Source organism: Rhopilema esculentum, chromosome 4 (genome assembly GCF_057945365.1).
Source record: "Rhopilema esculentum isolate cy_ngs chromosome 4, ASM5794536v1, whole genome shotgun sequence".
Lineage (NCBI taxonomy): Eukaryota > Metazoa > Cnidaria > Scyphozoa > Rhizostomeae > Rhizostomatidae > Rhopilema > Rhopilema esculentum.
The window spans coordinates 6,478,187-6,496,658 of NC_142818.1; the positions used below are offsets into that span (position 1 = coordinate 6,478,187).

Here is an 18,472-nt window from a genome sequence, read left to right on the forward strand (position 1 = left end):
TGATATGAATGAAGGTAAACAAACTAATGATTTGAAGATTTGAGGATTTCTTGTTGGCACTAAATCGAAAAGTCCAGGCCCTCTTTAGGTAAAATTGTGTCTTGTGTCCACTTCCTCTAAATGTTCTCGTTAGAAGCGTCCACTGCAATTCACTATGAGCTCCAAACCTTTTTTTAACATTTTTAACATTTAACAAAAGGCATGCTTAGATAGAAAGAGGGATCTAAATTGACAACTAGTGCTGCTTGTTACCTAGCTTTAGAAATAACTGACAACATGGTATTTGTTGTCGAGACCACAGCGAAATTGTACCAGTTGTTTGCAAAAAAATTATTTTCAATAGGATTAGGATCGCTTTAGTGAAATGTGCTTAAAAGAGTGCATTTTCCAGGGAACTAGAAGCATCAAAATTCGAAAATTTCCTGCTCCTTCGGCGGCAACCATGGTGCCGCCTCGGGTAGTAGTTATATCCTTTGCCCGTTCCGATACAGAGATTTGACAAAACTGTTAGGAAAATTCCGTTATTATCAAATTAGAATGAAAGTTGCGAATTATATACAAAGTTAGATTTATTTTTGCCATTTTAGTTGTATGACGTCATGATTATGTCTTCATTTATTTTGTGTCAACAACTACAACTACGCAGTAGAGAAATCGCAAAATATAGAAGGAAATGCATTATTTTCCAGTTCTAATAATGAAACTAAAAATCCAAAATTCATGTTAAGAAAACCTTTGTAAACGAACTATAAAAAATTTAACCTTTCAAAACCATCAACGTTTACGACATAGATTACTCGCAATAAATATTAATTTTAATAACGCAATTGTGCATTATAATATGTACATTCACTATTATAACTTACAATAATATTTCTTTACTTCTCTTTTAATAGTGACGATAATGGTGATAAAGGAAACATATGCTAAATTGCATCAATATGGCTTAAAATTTTTAAAATGACCTCAAGATGTTTGTTTGGTGAAGCAAACTGTTTGTCCCTCCGTTTTCTTAATAATTTCTTCCTTTGGTTTGTCTTGATTTGCGTGCAGTACTGGGGCCTTAATCTAGTTTGCTAAATTCCAGATTTATTAGCAGTTTCTATGAATCATACTTCTTCAAGGATTATTTTGTGCCTTTGGCAATGTCATAGATCATCTTTCTTGCCTCTTCTATTCTTCCCTTTTGAATCGAGGTGACCTAGTAGCTATTTAAAGTTTTCCATTTCAATGTGATCTTCTCAGTTTTACTTTTCAAATTTGTTTCCATTCCATCTAGCGGCAATTAAATCATATGCATTTTACTGAAATATTACAACTTGGGAAACGGTGTTAATATAAAAACTAAAAATTAAATAGCAACATGCAAGTGTCTTGACTTTTTTGCCTTTACGGACTTTCATGATAGACTAAATATACCAACTTACTCTGAACCAAGGTAGTCCTTAACTAAGACATTTCTACCTTGATGTAAATCAAAATTACGTCATGACTGAGTCTGAATCTGTTTACCAAAGTCTTCATGAGGGAATTTTTAAAAACCGTTGCCATTAACTTCATCAGTCGCAAGGACAAAAAGTTGATGTGCCTATCATTTTGTACCACACATGGTGCAGATGTTGACTGTACATTTAAACGTTGTTTTTGGTCAGCAATGGCTCTTAACCTTATTAATTTAGGTTTTATAGTTCTTCAAAAGAAAATTTATCCATGCATTTACGTTCTGCATAGACTAAGTATTATTATGAATATAGAGTAGCTTATCAAGTCAACGTTTAAAACACCCTAATTAAATCGTTTTTTAGTAAAAAACTATTATAAATAAACAAAAAGCCTAGTTCATTCTGTTTAAAAACAGATTGAAGATGCAAGACTGCTCACGCGACATTCTCTTAGCGGTACAAAGCCATACAATTAAATACACTCTACCGCTTATTAAATATTAACGAAATTTTTTATAGTTTTAAGTTATTTATTCTCCAAGGGGAGTAGAAATGCTAATTTATTCAATGTCCTTATTATTGCAGTTAAACTGCTTTCGTCTCGTAGCCGATTGTAAAAGTTATTACGACAGGAAAGCGTGCTACAGTTACGACAAGGTTTTGTAAGTGCTGCTGATCCCATCCAGGAAAACATTACCGTCAGAATCTGTGCATGTAGCAGGCGATGTACCATTATGGAACATCTGTGTGTTGTCACTGGCACCAATCCGACTGCCCGTATCGATCCGCGAGCAAAGCAAGGAGGAATCATTTGGTGGAGCAGTGAAACCTGTCGCATAGTCTTGGTAAATATCGTATGCAGAATGAGTGCCAATGTCACTTTGGAACTTATCAGAGTGTTCGCTTTTGAACTGGTACACGTCATCTGCGCGTTTTTCGTCATATGGGAACTGTAGAAATTTTCGATCAGAACATGGCAATGTGTACATCTGCTCTCGTTGGAAGTTTCCAAACATTTGTTGATTTTCGAGATAGCCAGGCAAATACTCCATAACCTGGTTATACAATGGTCCATAATGAGTGCTTGGTGGGACAGATTCAAACGATTGTGGGGTCTCAGCCAAACATGCTATTGATGTCAAATGCGTCAAAACTGGCTCCTTTTCTTCCAAGTTACTTTGTTTGTTTGTACAAGGCTTACTCGAAGGCCTTGAAAAAGCGAATTCTCCTTCAGACAAACTGTTTTCTTCACTTTTACTTGATCGAAAATCTGAGCTTTCGTTTGAGCTTGGGTTCCAATTATCTTCCTTGTCTTTGGACTCCTCTTTCGCATTCCCCATTGAATCACTATCCTCTGAATCAGACTTCGAGTCATTGCCTTTATCATGCCTAGACTTCTCTTGTTTTGTATCATTCGTTTCGCATTTGTGTTTTCCTTTTTTCATCTCTTTCTTTCTGAATCTTCTCCTCCTCCTTAAGTAGCTTCCATTTTCAAACATGTTCAGACTATCAGGATCTAGTGTCCAATAGCTGCCTTTGCCAGGCTTGTTGTCATCTCGTGCTATTTTGAGAAAGCACTCGTTCAATGACAAATTGTGGCGGATTGAGTTTTGCCAGCCTTGTTTATTTTGCCTGTAATAGGGAAATCGATCCATTATGAACTGGTATATCCCACTCAGTGTACTTTTCTTATCTGGCGAGTTCTGTATAGCCATGGCAATCAAGGCAATGTATGAATATGGCGGCTTTACAAGGTCCTTGGCCTGTTGAGTTTGTGCCATGTGCATACTTGAATTATAGTAATAATGCGAATGTTGCTGCGTGTAAGCGGGCAAATGTTGTGTATTGCCAACCGAATTTAGGCACATCGGCTCGTACATGCCTTGTCTGTAATACCCCAACAGCTGACTGGCATCGTAATTATTGTAATTAATCGCTTCATTCGATGCTCCTGCATACGCCGAGAACTGGTCCAAGTTCATTTCTATCCTTCTTTATTAGCTGCCTGTTTGAAATTATTTTATAGATGCTTTCGGTCAAATAAACCGGCTAGAATGGCCTGCCTACTTCTTCCTTTCGATAAATCTTACACTGCGCGCTGTTGCTTTCCCGTGTCTGTCCATCAACTCCCCAGTGTCCCGCTTGCCCTTGAAGCCATCTTACCAGGCTAAATGTCGACGCAGCTCTGCTAATGTGCAAGCAGTGGGATTCTATGGAGGAGTATGGCTGCCACACATCATGCACTGTACGAAATCACAATCCTTAGTTCCAGTTCATGCAATGGGGGAAGTGGCTACCTGTACAGTTGCTTTGGTGTTATCAAAGAGGTTTTATCGGCCGGATTTTGGCAACAACCGGTGTTAGGTACGCAGAGATGCTTGTGTTAATTTACACCATTAATCTATCCTGCAAAAACTGTAACGTAGGTGAAAAGTGTCTTCCGAGATTTTGGAAGGGTTTGAAGCTCACTCACAAGGACCGCAGAAGCGGTTGGCTAAGGGGTTTCTAGCCCACATCCAATAATTTCCAAAATATACTTAAAACCATACAAAAATTACTCTGGTTTTTTAGGATGTTTAGCCCTCTCCTTAAAACGTTTTAGCCCCGTTAATCTGTAGTATGCTCCGCGGTCTTTGCTCAGAGAGTCTCGCGAATATATCCCAAAAACAATATCAAAAGGCAAAGATTGATCAAATTTTACATGAAGGAGTACTTACTCCCTCCCAAAAACTTTTTTCATTAAAATTCTTATGACTCAAATAATACCATTAAGTTTAAAGAATTGCTACTCATACTACGTTGATTGAAGTTCTATCGATTGCACAAAGAGACGGGAGAAAGGTTTTGAAAAACATAATGAAAAAAGTTCTTATATATTCAAATTTCATTACTTTTTCAATTTTTAGAACAAGTTAGGCTTACAGCTTGGGCAAATACAAAATATTTCACGGAACAATTTCCAAAATTGTGAGTCTAGTACCCAGGATACAAAAATTGAAGCTCAATAGAAAATCCAGTTCATTTGGCAACCTCGTTCAGTCAATGACCATTGGGCAGTGGATGTTTGGTTGGGTTCTTATATCAAAGTAAAACTGTGTGCTAAAAACCTCTTCGACATTCCAAAGAGTTTACTACTAGTACTGTTAAAAAATCTGAAGCCAGCCCATGTACATATATATAAAAGACGTTAGGTCATTCATGTGAAGTAAGCCGGACTAGTACAATCTCAGGGTAACTACCTTCGAGTTACAGAAGGGCATCGCGTTTTCCTCCTTCATTTAGTTCAAAGAACTACAAGTAGAGTAGAACTAGAAAGTTAGAAAACTGATTTACTGCGCGAATCTTTTGTTTTTAGAACTGTTATAAAAATGGTTTTTAGAGGATAAATGGGAAAAATATCAAGGAAATAAACAACTCAAATTTTAGACGTTCGCGACAAGCAATTATTCTCTTGACGTGCTTGCCGGTGTATGACATCGTTTCTTATCTGACATTGCTAAGGTCATAGAATAAAAAATTTAACATGAGTAAACTTTAAATTCATAAGTTTAAAATTTTGTGGACAGTCTTTTTACTAGACATATCAGGAACAACCTTAGACTTCTTATGAAAGAGCATTTGCAATCTTCGTCAGGTTATAAATCGCATGTATGGTTACGATCACAGTGGCAATTCAATGTGAAAAAATGTTGAATCATATTTGCTTGGAGGTAAAAAATTTAGCATCACTCTTTAAACAACATCACAGAGTCAAGGAATTATATTCACACTATTTTCCACATGTGCGTGATCATTCTCATGATCAACATTTTGATTTGATTTGATTTGATTTGATTTGATTTGATTTGATTTGATTTGATTTGATTTGATTTGATTTGATTTGATTCAAATTCTACTACATTTCTAAAAAAAGCTAGTTAGTTATATAAATTATAAACATTCGACTAAAGAACGCAACAACAATAATAACATTATTTAAAAGACAAATCGACGCAAGACTTACGCACGAAAGTTTTAGCAATTCTCTAATGGTTGATGACCACTGGAAAATGAAGGAAAAACATGAACTATATCGGCAACCAATGCAATCAACTATCAATGTAGTTTGCGTGCACGTACTTTTGTAAGAAAGTATTTTATAAGAAAGTTGTGCTCGGTTCTTCAAAAAGTTAGGAAAGTTCAGGGCTGAATCTTTGAAATCTAAGAAAGTTGAAAAATTTAGGTATTCTAAGTTTTAAAGGAAATTTTGGTTTAGGACTGAAATATTTCAACAATACAGTAATGTGCTGAACAGGAAACAATGAATACAGTATGACGTTGAGGGTTTTCGAGAAATATAGCATATCTATAGCATTTCATCTTCTCCATCACTGCGCATGCTTAGTAACGTAAACATTTTCAGTTTTACGTTCAGAAAGTGTTATGATAATTTTAGTGCTGAAATTAGGAAATAGCTAAGGAAGTCTGAGGCTGGGCTGAAAAAAGCTTTCTTATAAAATAAACTTGTATGCAGTTATGTTAGTAGCCTTTGGGTATTTCATAAATTTTTTCAATGAGATTTGTCTCCTTTAATCCTTTCGTAAAATACTGCATCACTGTTGTGTTTGTCAGATATATGTCTTATAGCATTAATATATGCATTTCAACTTGAAATGAATCCAGTGGCGTAGAGAGAGGGGGTTGAGAGATGGGGAAAACCCCAATTAAAGCTGAACTGCTACTTTGTCGTAAACTTTCTGATTCGTGTTACATTTTGGAAGGAAAGATTTTAAAGCTGAATATGACATAAGGATTTCTGAATAAGGCACGTGAATGCCTTATAACAGTGATGTGCCTAGACAATTTTGCTTGGAGGGCGTTCAGAAAAAAGGTGACCAACTTTGCTTTTTTGACCGACTATTTCGACTATCAAAATTAAAAAAATGATCATATAAACACATGATGACAACAAGAAAGGGCAAATGATGGCAAATAAGGAAATTAAGTTTGTGGAAAATTAAATATTCCTGGATTTCGCTTTTTTGGGTTGAGCATCTTTTTGCGAAAAACCAATGTTGGGTTAACCTGCAAAAAATGAGCTACAGCTTCTTTTGAGTTTCTCATAACAATAATTTCAGCTTATAAAATATTCTCTAATCTATGGAATTTTATAAGAATTGAAGGGCAAATATGGCTGGAAGGCGGCCGAGAGGTTTCAGAGGCTCTGGGGCAAAATGGAAAAACGATGCCTCTGCGAGCAGAAAAATTTTTCCACCACACCTTTCAGGTTAGCTTACAATGCATCTCAGAAAACTTCCTGCAATTATTTCTTGCAGTTATTTCTTGCAGTTATTTCTTGCAGTTATTTCTTGCAGTTATTTCTTGCAGTTATTTCTTGCAGTTATTTCTTGCAGTTATTTCTTGCAGTCATTTCTTATAGTCATTTCTTATAGTCGTTAGCTTGCTCCTTATAGCAAGTGTTATTTGCAATACACTCTTTTTTTACGAACCAGTGAATTCGACTTCAGGTTGACTGTTTTTTCGAAAATCTGAGGGTGGATTGTTCTTAATTTGCTCTTAGATTAATAAATAGGCAATTGCTAGCGTTTTCGCTCAAGGGAGGTGTTCAGGCCTTATTTGCCAACAAAGTGAGTGAGACAACCTTCATTTGCCGACAAGTTTGAATAATCACCGAAAAAGCACCCAAACATGGCTGAAAGACCTCGTTTATAAGATAAAACGTTGTTCAAAATTGCATTTTACAGTAGCTCAGCCTCAGCTTGTTCGTAATTTGTTTTTAACTTTTGACCAATTTTGAGGCTCGTGTTCTTATAAAATCGTTATTAGAAAAAAAGAGTGTTTTACAAAAAGAAAGTTGACTATGACCAACCATGACCGATAAAATGAATATATTACAAGTTGAAATTTGGTCAAACTCTCTAATTAATGCAAGGTTCCCGCTGCATGACCAAAAATATTGAAGTTTGCAGACATTGGGGGGGGAGGTTTGCAGACATTGGGGGGCGTGACGCTTTGCTGAAAATCTGCTAAAATTCTTCACAAAAACTCAAAAACCTCAAGTAATCCTAAAAATTCTGAAATTTTTTTTAAAAAACTTAAAAAAATCTCGTACACTTTTCCCCAAGTGATTTGTCCCTCGGTTTATATTCATTTATCAGCCCTCTTCTATTGCAAGTTTACCTTGTTTGGTTGCCCCTGATTTTTAGTTATTTTGGTTTCCCTGTGTTGTCTGGTCTTGTTGTTGTCACATGCTACAATTCAATTCAGATTCAGCAATTTCTTTTTTCCTTCCTGTCCTTTTTACAAGAAACAAGGAAGAGGAACGGACGTAACGAGACAGCTTGTATTATTTTTATAACAAGAAACATGGCTGAGGGTGGAAAGTTAGTATATATGTTGCTTTATTTGAACTTGTCATATAGAAAGGGATCCTAGATAAATTTGGCTGCCTATGTCCGTGCTGATGCTTTTGCACGGGTGCTTCTCTGCAGGTACCAACCACTGTCTGCTTAGGCATCGATTGCTCAGCTGCCTGACTTTGGATCACTTTTTTCTTTCCCCTTTTCTCAAAAAAGATTCGATAGCTGTATACAAAATGTTTTCGAGCAATTAGATACTGAATGACAAATGAAAACCCTCCTGTGGCAAAGTTATCTACGCACGCATTGTGGCACCTAGCCAATTTAAATTTGCCAGCTTTAATTGGCCACTACAAGATTCTATGTCTTAATGCAAACACTTTTATTGTGCTGTAACTGATTCCATGAGAATTAATCTTCAATGTGCATTGTAGCCAAGTAAAACATTGATGATTAGGTATCAAATTAGAACAATATACCTCTGAATTCTTAGAGAGGGGCTGGTTAGTATGTTAGTGTTCCAAGACTTTTGGCAGTGATTGCATGTAAAATTGAAAAAGTCACCAGTTTTTATCATTTTCAAAGGGGCATCTGCTATATTTGATAGGGGTGTAAACCCCTTTTTTCTAACTGTAGTATCTTTAAGACTGCACACAGATCCATCACTGTAGTGCACATTGAATAAAAATTCAAAAGCCACATAAAGTTTACATGCACTTGCCTCCCCAGATCCTCTGACGTTCTGCAGCATGCACTAACTGCTTTTTTTTATCAAAATGAAATAAGATAACTCTGTGACACTAAAGCTTTTTTTGAAATGCCTAGTGGTGCTGATGGTGAAGGTGACTGTCATGCCTGTACTCAATTTGCATTCTATGAAATTATGCAAAAAAGAATTAAAAGTTAAAAATATAGTTTGTTAATTTGTCTGTCAGGTGAATTTGGCTGGATTTAAATGCTTTATCAAAGAAATACACCCATTTGCTTTTTATACAGTAAATTAGAATTTTTGCAAGATCTTAGAATCAAAATAGCTGAATAAGATGATATCTTTATCTCAAAAAGGAAGGGGCATTAGAGGAATTAACAAAACTACACAGTGAGAACAATCATTTTAAATTCAAGCTGAACTCTTTATTTCAAGATTATACAGTAAATTAGAATTTTTGCAAGATCTTAGAATCAAAATAGCTGAATAGGATGATATCTTTATCTCAAAAAGGAAGGGGCATTAGAGGAATTAACAAAACTACACAGTGAGAACAATCATTTTAAATTCAAGCTGAACTCTTTATTTCAAGATTATACACTTAACAATACTTTGTACCTTTATTTGTTTGCCTTTTGAAAATTTGGGGTACAGAGTGTGTGAAGGTTCTCATTTGCTCAACAGCCCTAGGAAGTACTAAATTCCCTTAAAAATAGTTTTTATGAAGGGCCCATTTATAGTTCCACTTTCATTTGGAGTAACACTTATCATTTTGTGAAATATTTCAAATAGTTCTAGTAAATCTATTATGCCACTCAGTTTGCTGTAACAAGATTTTAACATTTATTGGAACATTTTATTCTTCATTTACAAGCAGCTTTCAGTTGGGAGAGCATACTCTCAGTGTACCTGTTTCTCTTCATGCAAAGAACAGAGATCGCCTTTGTGAAAGACTGAAGAATGTCAAAGGATATGAAAAGGGATCAGTTGTTATTCTGGAAGGTGGTCAAAGCAAGACAAGATATAGCAGTGATACTGAAATTATATTTAGACAGGTATGTTTAGAATGTTTTCTTTGTCATGGAAAACTTTGCTCATTGCTAAGACTATTTGCAGGCTTAGAAAACAGTAGTTCAGAGAATTCACAAGAAGCGCAGCTGTAGGTATTTTGAAATTTTAATTGTTTTAATTTCTTTGAAGGGCACATTTTTAGCTTTAAAAATTATATACATATTCAATACACTTCACAAGGAGAAGTAATTTCTAAGTTGACAAATGTTTATCTTGCTTTGTATAGGAATCATACTTTCATTGGATGTTTGGTGTTAAAGAACCAGACTTTTTTGGTGCTCTTGATGTAGACAGTGGAAAATCTATGTTGTTTATACCCAGACTACCTGAAGAATATGTTGTATGGATGGGGAGGTTAGACAGACGTTTTTCCTTTATTAATTCATTTGATGCTATTTTTATTCATTATTATTTCTAATGTTAATAGCTTCTAGGGGTGAATCTTTGCATCTGGTTATTAGCTGACACAAACTATTCTTTTATGGCTATTCTTTTAAATTTTATATTTTTTTGCCTCTTTAAAGATCTTATTATCACACTTAACTTACATTTGTTTTGAAATTGATTTAATTCAGGATTCATCCAAGGGAGCATTTCAAGAAATTGTATGAAGTTGATGAGGTGTATTATACTGATGAGGTTTGTGTTACTTTTATTGTTTTTAATGTTGTCATGCTGAGTGAGTATATGTATCATATAATTTGAATTTTGTATTCACAGATTGTATTATCAATGACTTATCAAAACATCATACTGAACAAGTATGTTCTTTCATATAGTTTGAATTTTGTATTTGCAGATTGCAACAATTTTGGAAAATAAGAAACCAGCTCAGCTTTTGACTTTGGTATGTATTGCAAAATTGAATGCATCATTTCAATTTTACAATCACAATGTTGTCTTTAAGACAAGCAGATTGATATGTTTCAGAGTTCCAAATTTTTCCTTTTCTCTGCAGCTATAGAAGATTTTGTGTCCTTTTTTGGAGGACATAAACAATTTAGTACTCCCTAAAGCTGAAATTTTAAACTTAAGATCTGGGCAAAATGTAAAAATAATTATTGGAACTCTTTGTCTTTTTTGCAAATAGTATTGTTTCTTTCTAGCGTGGGCAAAACACAGACAGTGGACTAATTACAAAAGAGGCAGCTTTTGATGGAATAAGCAAGTATGAGTTTTTTGAACACAATATTATATTCATGTTTTCATTTGAAAGCCATTTTAGTGAAAACTGAATTGGTTATGATTGATATTTGGATTCTCTTATAAGAATTCATCAGTACTTTTTTGTATGTTACCAGATGACTTTTCTTTCTGCCACAGCTTCAAAGTTGACAATACTCTGCTCTTTCCTGAAATAACAGAATGGTATGTATTTTGCTTTTGTATGTAGTAATATTTACATAAATGTAGTAATGTGTAGTGCAGTATTATATCATATTTTGTTGAAAACATATCGTCCAGTGAAGAACAATGATATTGATGCCATAAGAAATCCATAGTTTGAATTGTGTTCTCATTTTCCTTATTGTTGTCATTTGAATGCTCATCGAGAAGTTTTCTTTTGAATTAATAACAGCATCTTTTCTTCTGGTAGGAGTTATTTTGTCTCTGTATTTGAAATAAAATTTGTAAAACTGTGATGGATGGAGCTGGTTTCTACAAAATTCCTGCAAAGAACAACATACTTTTCAAGAATCAGACTATTTTTGCTTCTTATTCAAAGATTAATGTGGTCATTTCAGGGTCAAAGCTCATCCAAAATCGCATATTTCTTGATTTCGGGCCTGCCTTTGGGACAGAAAAAAGCCAAAATATCAATTTTTTCCCGAGAAAGATAATTTTTTGAAAATTATTTTGGGCTCAAAGTTTTATAGATTCTTCCTGGCAAAAATTTACTGTAGTGTCAGCAATTTCATAGGACAGTTCTTTATTGAAATTTATAATCCGTTTTGATGTATTAGGCCTAGCTTTTTTTCAAACTGTTGGAAATAGAACCACTGCTTTACAGCAAAGCCACCCAACGACTTCAAGCTACAATATTGTTTCCCCTTTTTTGGCTCTTCTTTAGCCCCATCATAATTGTCTTTTTGTTAGATTTTGAGCAAACGGTTTTTTTAAACAGGAATACTGTAAACCAAGCGCAACTATAGGTTTTTCAAGGCTCACAAACTTGCAAAGAGTTCTATCAAACAGCAGCTCAAAGAAAAGAAGATCGCTAAGCCAAAAAGCTGTATGGAAGAATCCTCCAGATTCTACAGCAATTTTTATAACATGTTTCAAGGTCAGCGCTTTTGAACCTGAGTAACAACCGCCGCTAAATATGTCATTTCCTTTCAAATATCTCTCAAGCTGTTTCCTTAACTTACGTTTTAGTCGTGTAATAAAGACTCCTGAAGAGTTACGTGTTCTTCGATACACCAACAAGATAAGCAGTGAAGCACATCGAGAGGTATTTTTTAATATTTTCAAGTTTAATAACCGTCTTACCTGGCACAAAATTTGTGCGTTAAATTTTACTTGAAAGACACTAATTGGAGAACAAAGTTCTTGTTTTAGTTGTGCTGATTTTGAAATGATGCTAGGTAGGTCTTTTGATCGAATCTTTTTTTTCATTGTTTTTTATTCGTCCAACAACATTCATTTTCATCTCACATTGATTCCCATCTCGTATGTTTTAGTTAACAGTTATTATTTCACAACTCATCTATTTGTTCATGGTACATTTCTAAAAAATGTTTACTTTAAACAAGAATATTATTTAAAATTGTGTTGCTTTAATGCTACACTGTATTGAACTGTGCAATGCAGTCATTGATCGGTGTTTCTTTAAGGTAATGAAGCGAATAAGGCCAGGAATGAAAGAGTACCAGCTGGAAAGGTATTTATACCATCATTGGGTCATAACCTTGTTAAGGACTGAAATGTTACTGACATGAAAAGAGTCGTTTCCTTTATGATGTAAAGTATGGAGCATCTTGTTACTATGCTGTTCAGTAGACTTTGGTAATATTCTGAATTGTCGTGCATTTTCGTTACTTATGAAGAATGCCGAATAGATGCAGTATCATAGGCATTTCCTAATCGAGCTGCACTGGACTAATGCTAAATCGTAAATGCTATGATTGGTATATATGCTATTGTTGCATGTCTATTGAATTTCTGAATAGTTTCTGCTATTTTATGGCAATTTATCGAAAGTATTTATATCCTGCATATCTTAAAGTTTCATGTTTATAAGAGCATTCGTAACCTTGTTGTTTGATTTTTGTCATCGTGTTGATTGATAAAGTTATTTCGATACATTGTTTAGCCCCCTTCCAGCTGACTGCGAGTTATCTTTATAGCGCAACTGCTTGTATGTTTTATTTAAATCTAACCTCTTTCACGATATGGCCTAATACGTTTATTTTTCCTGATACGACTGATAGACCTGTCATTGTCTACTTCGCAGCATTTTCTACCATTACGTGTATGCAAGGGGAGGATGTCGCCATCTTTCTTACACCTGCATCGCTGCTAGGTATGATGCCGATAACATCGCCGTTCTTACTACAAGTCATGGATCCCAATTTTGCAATTATTAATGTGTATTTGAGCACATCTTGGCTCGTCTTAAATTGTCTGGTCATATTATGGAAAAACACGTGCAAACTGCTCGGGCAATGTCATTCCTTTGAATTCCTGCATATACTATTTGTGTATCTTTGATTCCTAAACATAATTATTTCTATAAACATAATAATTATTTCAAGTCTTACTTTTAGCTTTCCACTTTAAATGGTTGTAGGTTATTTCTGTATGTTTACTCCATAATAACTTTCACTTTTGCACAGTTTATTTTGTTGCCCAGTCCATTTAAGGCAACTTCTTTCAAAGTACATTTATAATGCTTCATCTTTTCTGTGCTATACCGAGGTGTGTTTTCTTTGTAGCGGAGAGAATGGCGCCACCTTGCACTATGGTCATGCTGGTGCACCCAATGACAAGACTGTAAACGATGGTGACATATGGTAAAATATATATTGGAAATTTCATTGATTTTAAAACATATAGATTTTTAATTCAGGTAATCTCCGCGAAGGCTGGAAATATGTACAAGAGTTTCATTGGCTAAGCAGTATGAAGTTCTGCATACATCGATCCCTAATTCTATCTTTAGCTTTTTCAATGTCTATTGATAGGAAGACTGATATTTAAATTGTAGGAGCATTGATCAATCGTGTAAATATTTTAGATACCCGATCAGTCATGATAGTACACCACAAACAAAGTGAAAAATAAGAAACGGGTGTGTTGTAGATATGATAAATCTTGATGATTATTCATTATCTATTCGAGGAAGTGTGGAGGGTCAGGGGGCTGTGATTTCCCCCAATGATCCGTTTAGATGACCGCTGCATTCTGTATGTCCTGAGTATTCGTTTCGTGCTTCGTCTAAATGATGAAAGAATCATCGTCAAGAACAAACAACAGCGTTTGACAACTACGTTCTGCGAAAAATGTCGAAAAATATTCAAAATGATTGAATTGACACAAAGTGTTTGAGAAAAACACTCATCTCCTCTGCTGACAAAGGTCATTAACCTGTCAAAAAATAATATCTTATCACATCTCAAGACGAATATAGCAGCTACTGCTGATGTCAACCTTGGCTTTTGAATTTAGAAAGTTGCAAACTTTGGGGTCACTTATTTCTCGCTTTTTTCCCTTCAGTCTGTTTGATATGGGTGGCGAATACTACTGTCATGCATCAGACATCACATGCTCCTTCCCAGTAAACGGCAAATTCACTGACAAGCAAAAAATTATATATGAGGCAGTTTTGAAGTCAAGCAGAGCAGTTATGGCCGCTGTCAAACCAGGTTTGTCTCCAGCTTTTGTGTTTCAGTTTCCATTTTATACCATGGGGTGTCAGGCGATAAATGAAAATATGTTTTAGAAATATTTTAGAAGTTGCTTTGTTATTTTCTTTGATGTCTCGTCTCTGCAGGAGTATCTTGGGTAGACATGCACTTACTGGCAGACAGAGTGCAATTGGAAGAACTGAAGCGCCATGGTCTTCTGCAAGGTGACATTGACGCAATGATGGAAGCTCGACTGGGAGCTATTTTCATGCCACATGGCCTAGGGCATTTTATGGGCTTGGATGTTCATGATGTTGGTGGCTACCCAGAGGTATTTCGTACCGACATTTAAATTGGGGAGCTTTAATGTGTTTCGAAATAACTATTTGAAAATGTGTTTTCGAATGCGAAGCATTTTTTGTTTTATAATGTGGAGATAAAATGGTTTTGTAGTTACTAAGATCTTTATTATAAACTTTTAAATGCGAAGTTTTCGTGTACATCATTTCAGCCAATGAAGTCTAACATAAGCATGCCGTTAGCTACAGTTAGCTCTGTTGCTTCTAAAAATAATTTAACATGGCTGTCCTAAAAAATGGTGTAACATGTCTGCCTTAATTAGCCAAATCTTGGAATACCTTAAGCCTTATAGAATACCTAGCAATGCCTTACAACAAAATCACCTCATTTTAACAGTAGGTTGACGAAGGACCTTTAACTCTCTCTGTGTGGGGTGTAGCAAAGGAAATATATCGACAGTCTGTACCTACTAGAAAGTTTTTTTAAGGAAATCAAATTTTTGTAGTTTTGTATCGTTGTAAGTGGAGTTCGGAGTAGGGAGGGGGGGGGGGGTAGGTAATTGATTGCTCAGGTGTTTAATGAAAGCCACGGCAATGGTTTGCGGCAAGAAAAATTTTGAAAACATGACATTGTAATGATGGCCTGAAAAGGCATCTAAAATAATAAAAACATATATTCCCAATTAATGGATATCATAGCAACTTTTCATAATCTTTTTTATTATGATTATTTTTAATTGTTGGACCTGTTTGATTTAGACATGACGATTGGAAAGCCTCGAATAAGCTTTTAAGCGTAGAAAATGGGACATGGTTTAGCAATAAGACATATATGGAGATTAAGATAAGGAAGTTTTGCAAGCTGAGGTGCAGGATGCTGCGAAGACTTCTTTTTCAAACGAAAATCTTCCAACTGTTTGCAAAAGCTTTAACCTACCCTCCTTTTACCCCTTTTGTGCCTAAGGGGAAAGTTTTTGGATGGAGAGAAACACGTTTAAGTAGAGCAAATGGTGTTGGTCCTGACGATAATGATCTACTAAGACCTTAAATCCAACTTATACCTTTACCGACAAGCCTAAAATTACCAACGGCTTCCTCAGAAAGAGGGGGTGTAAAATCCTACACCCACCCCCTATCGCGGCACGCCTCTGTGTTCTAAGCCCAATCCAGTTTAACGATGATGACTATTGATCACTATGCTATATTTTTAAATGAGATTTTGTCATTAAAATGTGACAATAAAGATTCCAAACTTTCCAAGAGTCTTGTAGACTTATCCTGTCGTATAAAGCCGTGAATATCACAGAATTTTTGCTATCAATGAACGAATCATTTAACCACAATTGCTCAACTGTTATCATTTAATCTTTTGGAACAACTTGAGCAGAGTGAACTGGCATCATGACATATATATATTATAAGTTCTTCGCTTTCTTAGCCTTTATTTGTGCCCTAGGGAGTCGAAAGAAGCACCAAGCCAGGACTGAGGAGCTTAAGAACAGCTAGAACGATGCAAGCCGGAATGGTGCTCACCATCGAACCAGGAATTTACTTCATTGATGCAGTAAGAGAAAGTTTTATTTTGACATCAAGTTTCTAAGGCAATTTTCTTTGTTCTAAGAGGCTCAATGTTTTTATATTTTTAGTAATCTTAGGCCCGGGTGTTCTTAATGTTGTTTGTATTTCAACATTGGTTTTTCTACGACCTCATACAATAGTTATTTCTAAGACCAATGATTAGCAATTTTGCATACATTTTTAATGTCACTGTCGGTAAGCCGATAAAGGTCAGATTTTTGTTAAAGTAGAAAACAATCTTAATAAATACATCCTTTCTTTTATACTCTTGATCTGAGGTTTGGCATGCTCTTGCCTTTTTTCTGGGAAATTGACCCTCTTTGTTCTTGTAAAATGTGATTTATAGAACAAGAGTGTAAACAGTAAAATATATTAACTATGGAAGAAACGACTTGCATGCCTGAATTCCGTTGCATTTATTTTGCCTTTTTATGTTGACTTTGCCAGTCATCTGTCAAGTTTTGACGTTGCTCGTTCTTCTGAACTTTGCTACAATTTGCACATATGCTATCGCACTTCCACAAAAGACTTTAAATAAAGCTTTAGAAAAATACCAACTTAATTCTCCATACATTACAAGCGCCATTGGGCCTCTGTAGGTGCATCTCATATTTGATATTGTTGAGGGGAGGTCAAGAAAAGAGGCAGGCTTATATAAGAGGAGCAGGGGAATTTTTCCAGAATTCAGCGTAAAGCAAATGTCAACAGAGTGATTTTTTGCTTTTTTACTAATTTGAATGTCACGAAGATTCTGAAAATAGCTCCAACTCAGTGTCCACACAAAAAAATTAAATGCGAAAAATGCATTGGTTCCGTTTTTCTGATAGAATAGTCTTGATATTTCTTATAAAAACAGATTGAAAAGCGCTGGGTAGGGGTAGATCAAATTTCTTAAGCATAAATAACCTGGTACAAATCACTGAAACGAGGCAAAATGGGCGTGGTCCCATTTATCGCGCCCATTGACCTCCCACTCTGTAATTGCTGGCGCCGCCACTAAGCTATTATGGTGTTTTTGCTTTTTGTTCTTATTTTCTCAGCCTTTTTCCTGATTTTGACGTCAAGTTTGCTGCAGATTGTTAACTTGGTTTCATATCGTTGCAGGTATTGGAAAAGGCAATGAATGATCCTGCTTTGTCAAGTTTCTTGGTAAGAGAAAAAATCGAGCAGTTCAAAGGATTTGGAGGGGTAAGAAAATTAGAAAAATTTGTTGAGTTTTCTATTGTTATAAGTGTCTTTTACATATCTTGTCCAAAATCAGGCTTTTGTTCGAATTACATTTACTTGTTACATAAGTTGTGGAAGGCAGAAATGAGAGGAATTTCCGCAGACATGAAACAGCAAGCTTATGATTTCATTTATTTTTTCAACATTATCTTGTGAGATTATCAGATTATTTTATTTTCAAATACGTGTTGCTCAGACTATGTTACTTTTAAATGCGTTTACACTCAAGGTGCGAATTGAAGATGACATCATCATCACAGAAGATGGCATGGAATTGATGACAGACGTGCCTCGTACAGTCGAAGAAATTGAAAACCACATGGCTACTGGTGGTGACTTGAAGCCTGTCATTTAAAGAACTGATTGCAATACCCAGTGGATGACTCGCATTTTGTGCTGCCTTGCAAATTGCTGCTGATAATGCATTGATAATTATTTTAAATTCAAATCTGATTTTCTATTATTCAGTATTCAGAGTTAATATAAATTATGTAGATGCAATCATCAGAATTGAATCATTAGATAGTTGGGGAAAATGTCGAGTATTCACCGAACTAAAATTGAAAAAGACCGAAACCAATCCCCTAGGAGAGATTTCGTAGTAGTATCAGCAAAGGCCTTCAACTGTGCGCAACTAAACCCAGGTGATTAGTGAATCAATGTTTACGAACTATGTTATGGAATATTCCAGCAATTTACTTTTGAAGTGGATTTAACGACTTAGAAGAAAGGATTCCAAAAAGTGGCTGGCAGATTCGTAGAACCTGTCTTGTTTTAGCGAGAAACCAAAAAACATGGCCACCGTATTGTTATTGTCAGGTTTTTCCTTGATGATGTCTTACCAAACATTTGTAACTTTTTCCTAAAATGTTGATGTTATTTAGATCTGTTTTTATAGGTGGGTAATGATTGGAAAAATTTTATTTTGTTGCTGAGATTT

At 35.3% G+C, this 18,472-nt stretch overlaps 2 protein-coding genes across 3 annotated transcripts; one reads left to right on the forward strand and one right to left on the reverse strand.

Moving 5' to 3' along the window:
- Window positions 1–653: 653 nt before the first annotated feature.
- LOC135691323 (uncharacterized) lies at window positions 654–3,612 on the reverse strand. Its single transcript, XM_065209156.1, has one exon. The coding sequence runs from the start codon at window positions 3,422–3,424 to the stop codon at window positions 2,090–2,092; it is 1,335 nt and encodes a 444-aa protein (XP_065065228.1). The 5' UTR covers window positions 3,425–3,612; the 3' UTR covers window positions 654–2,089.
- Window positions 3,613–7,668: 4,056 nt separating this feature from the next.
- LOC135691322 (xaa-Pro dipeptidase) lies at window positions 7,669–18,467 on the forward strand. Of its 2 annotated transcripts, none has more exons than XM_065209154.2 (16): window positions 7,669–7,825; window positions 9,385–9,565; window positions 9,808–9,935; window positions 10,157–10,220; window positions 10,381–10,428; window positions 10,688–10,749; window positions 10,905–10,949; window positions 11,958–12,033; window positions 12,416–12,462; window positions 13,036–13,104; window positions 13,517–13,594; window positions 14,298–14,446; window positions 14,575–14,759; window positions 16,184–16,291; window positions 17,410–17,493; window positions 17,762–18,467. In XM_065209154.2, exons 1-16 carry the CDS (start codon window positions 7,809–7,811, stop codon window positions 17,885–17,887), a joined length of 1,467 nt encoding a protein of 488 aa, XP_065065226.2. In that variant the 5' UTR covers window positions 7,669–7,808; the 3' UTR covers window positions 17,888–18,467. The 2 variants fall into 2 exon arrangements, with proteins under 2 accessions (XP_065065226.2, XP_065065227.2); XM_065209155.2 differs by having other exon boundaries at window positions 7,676–7,825; window positions 9,388–9,565.
- Window positions 18,468–18,472: the final 5 nt, after the last annotated feature.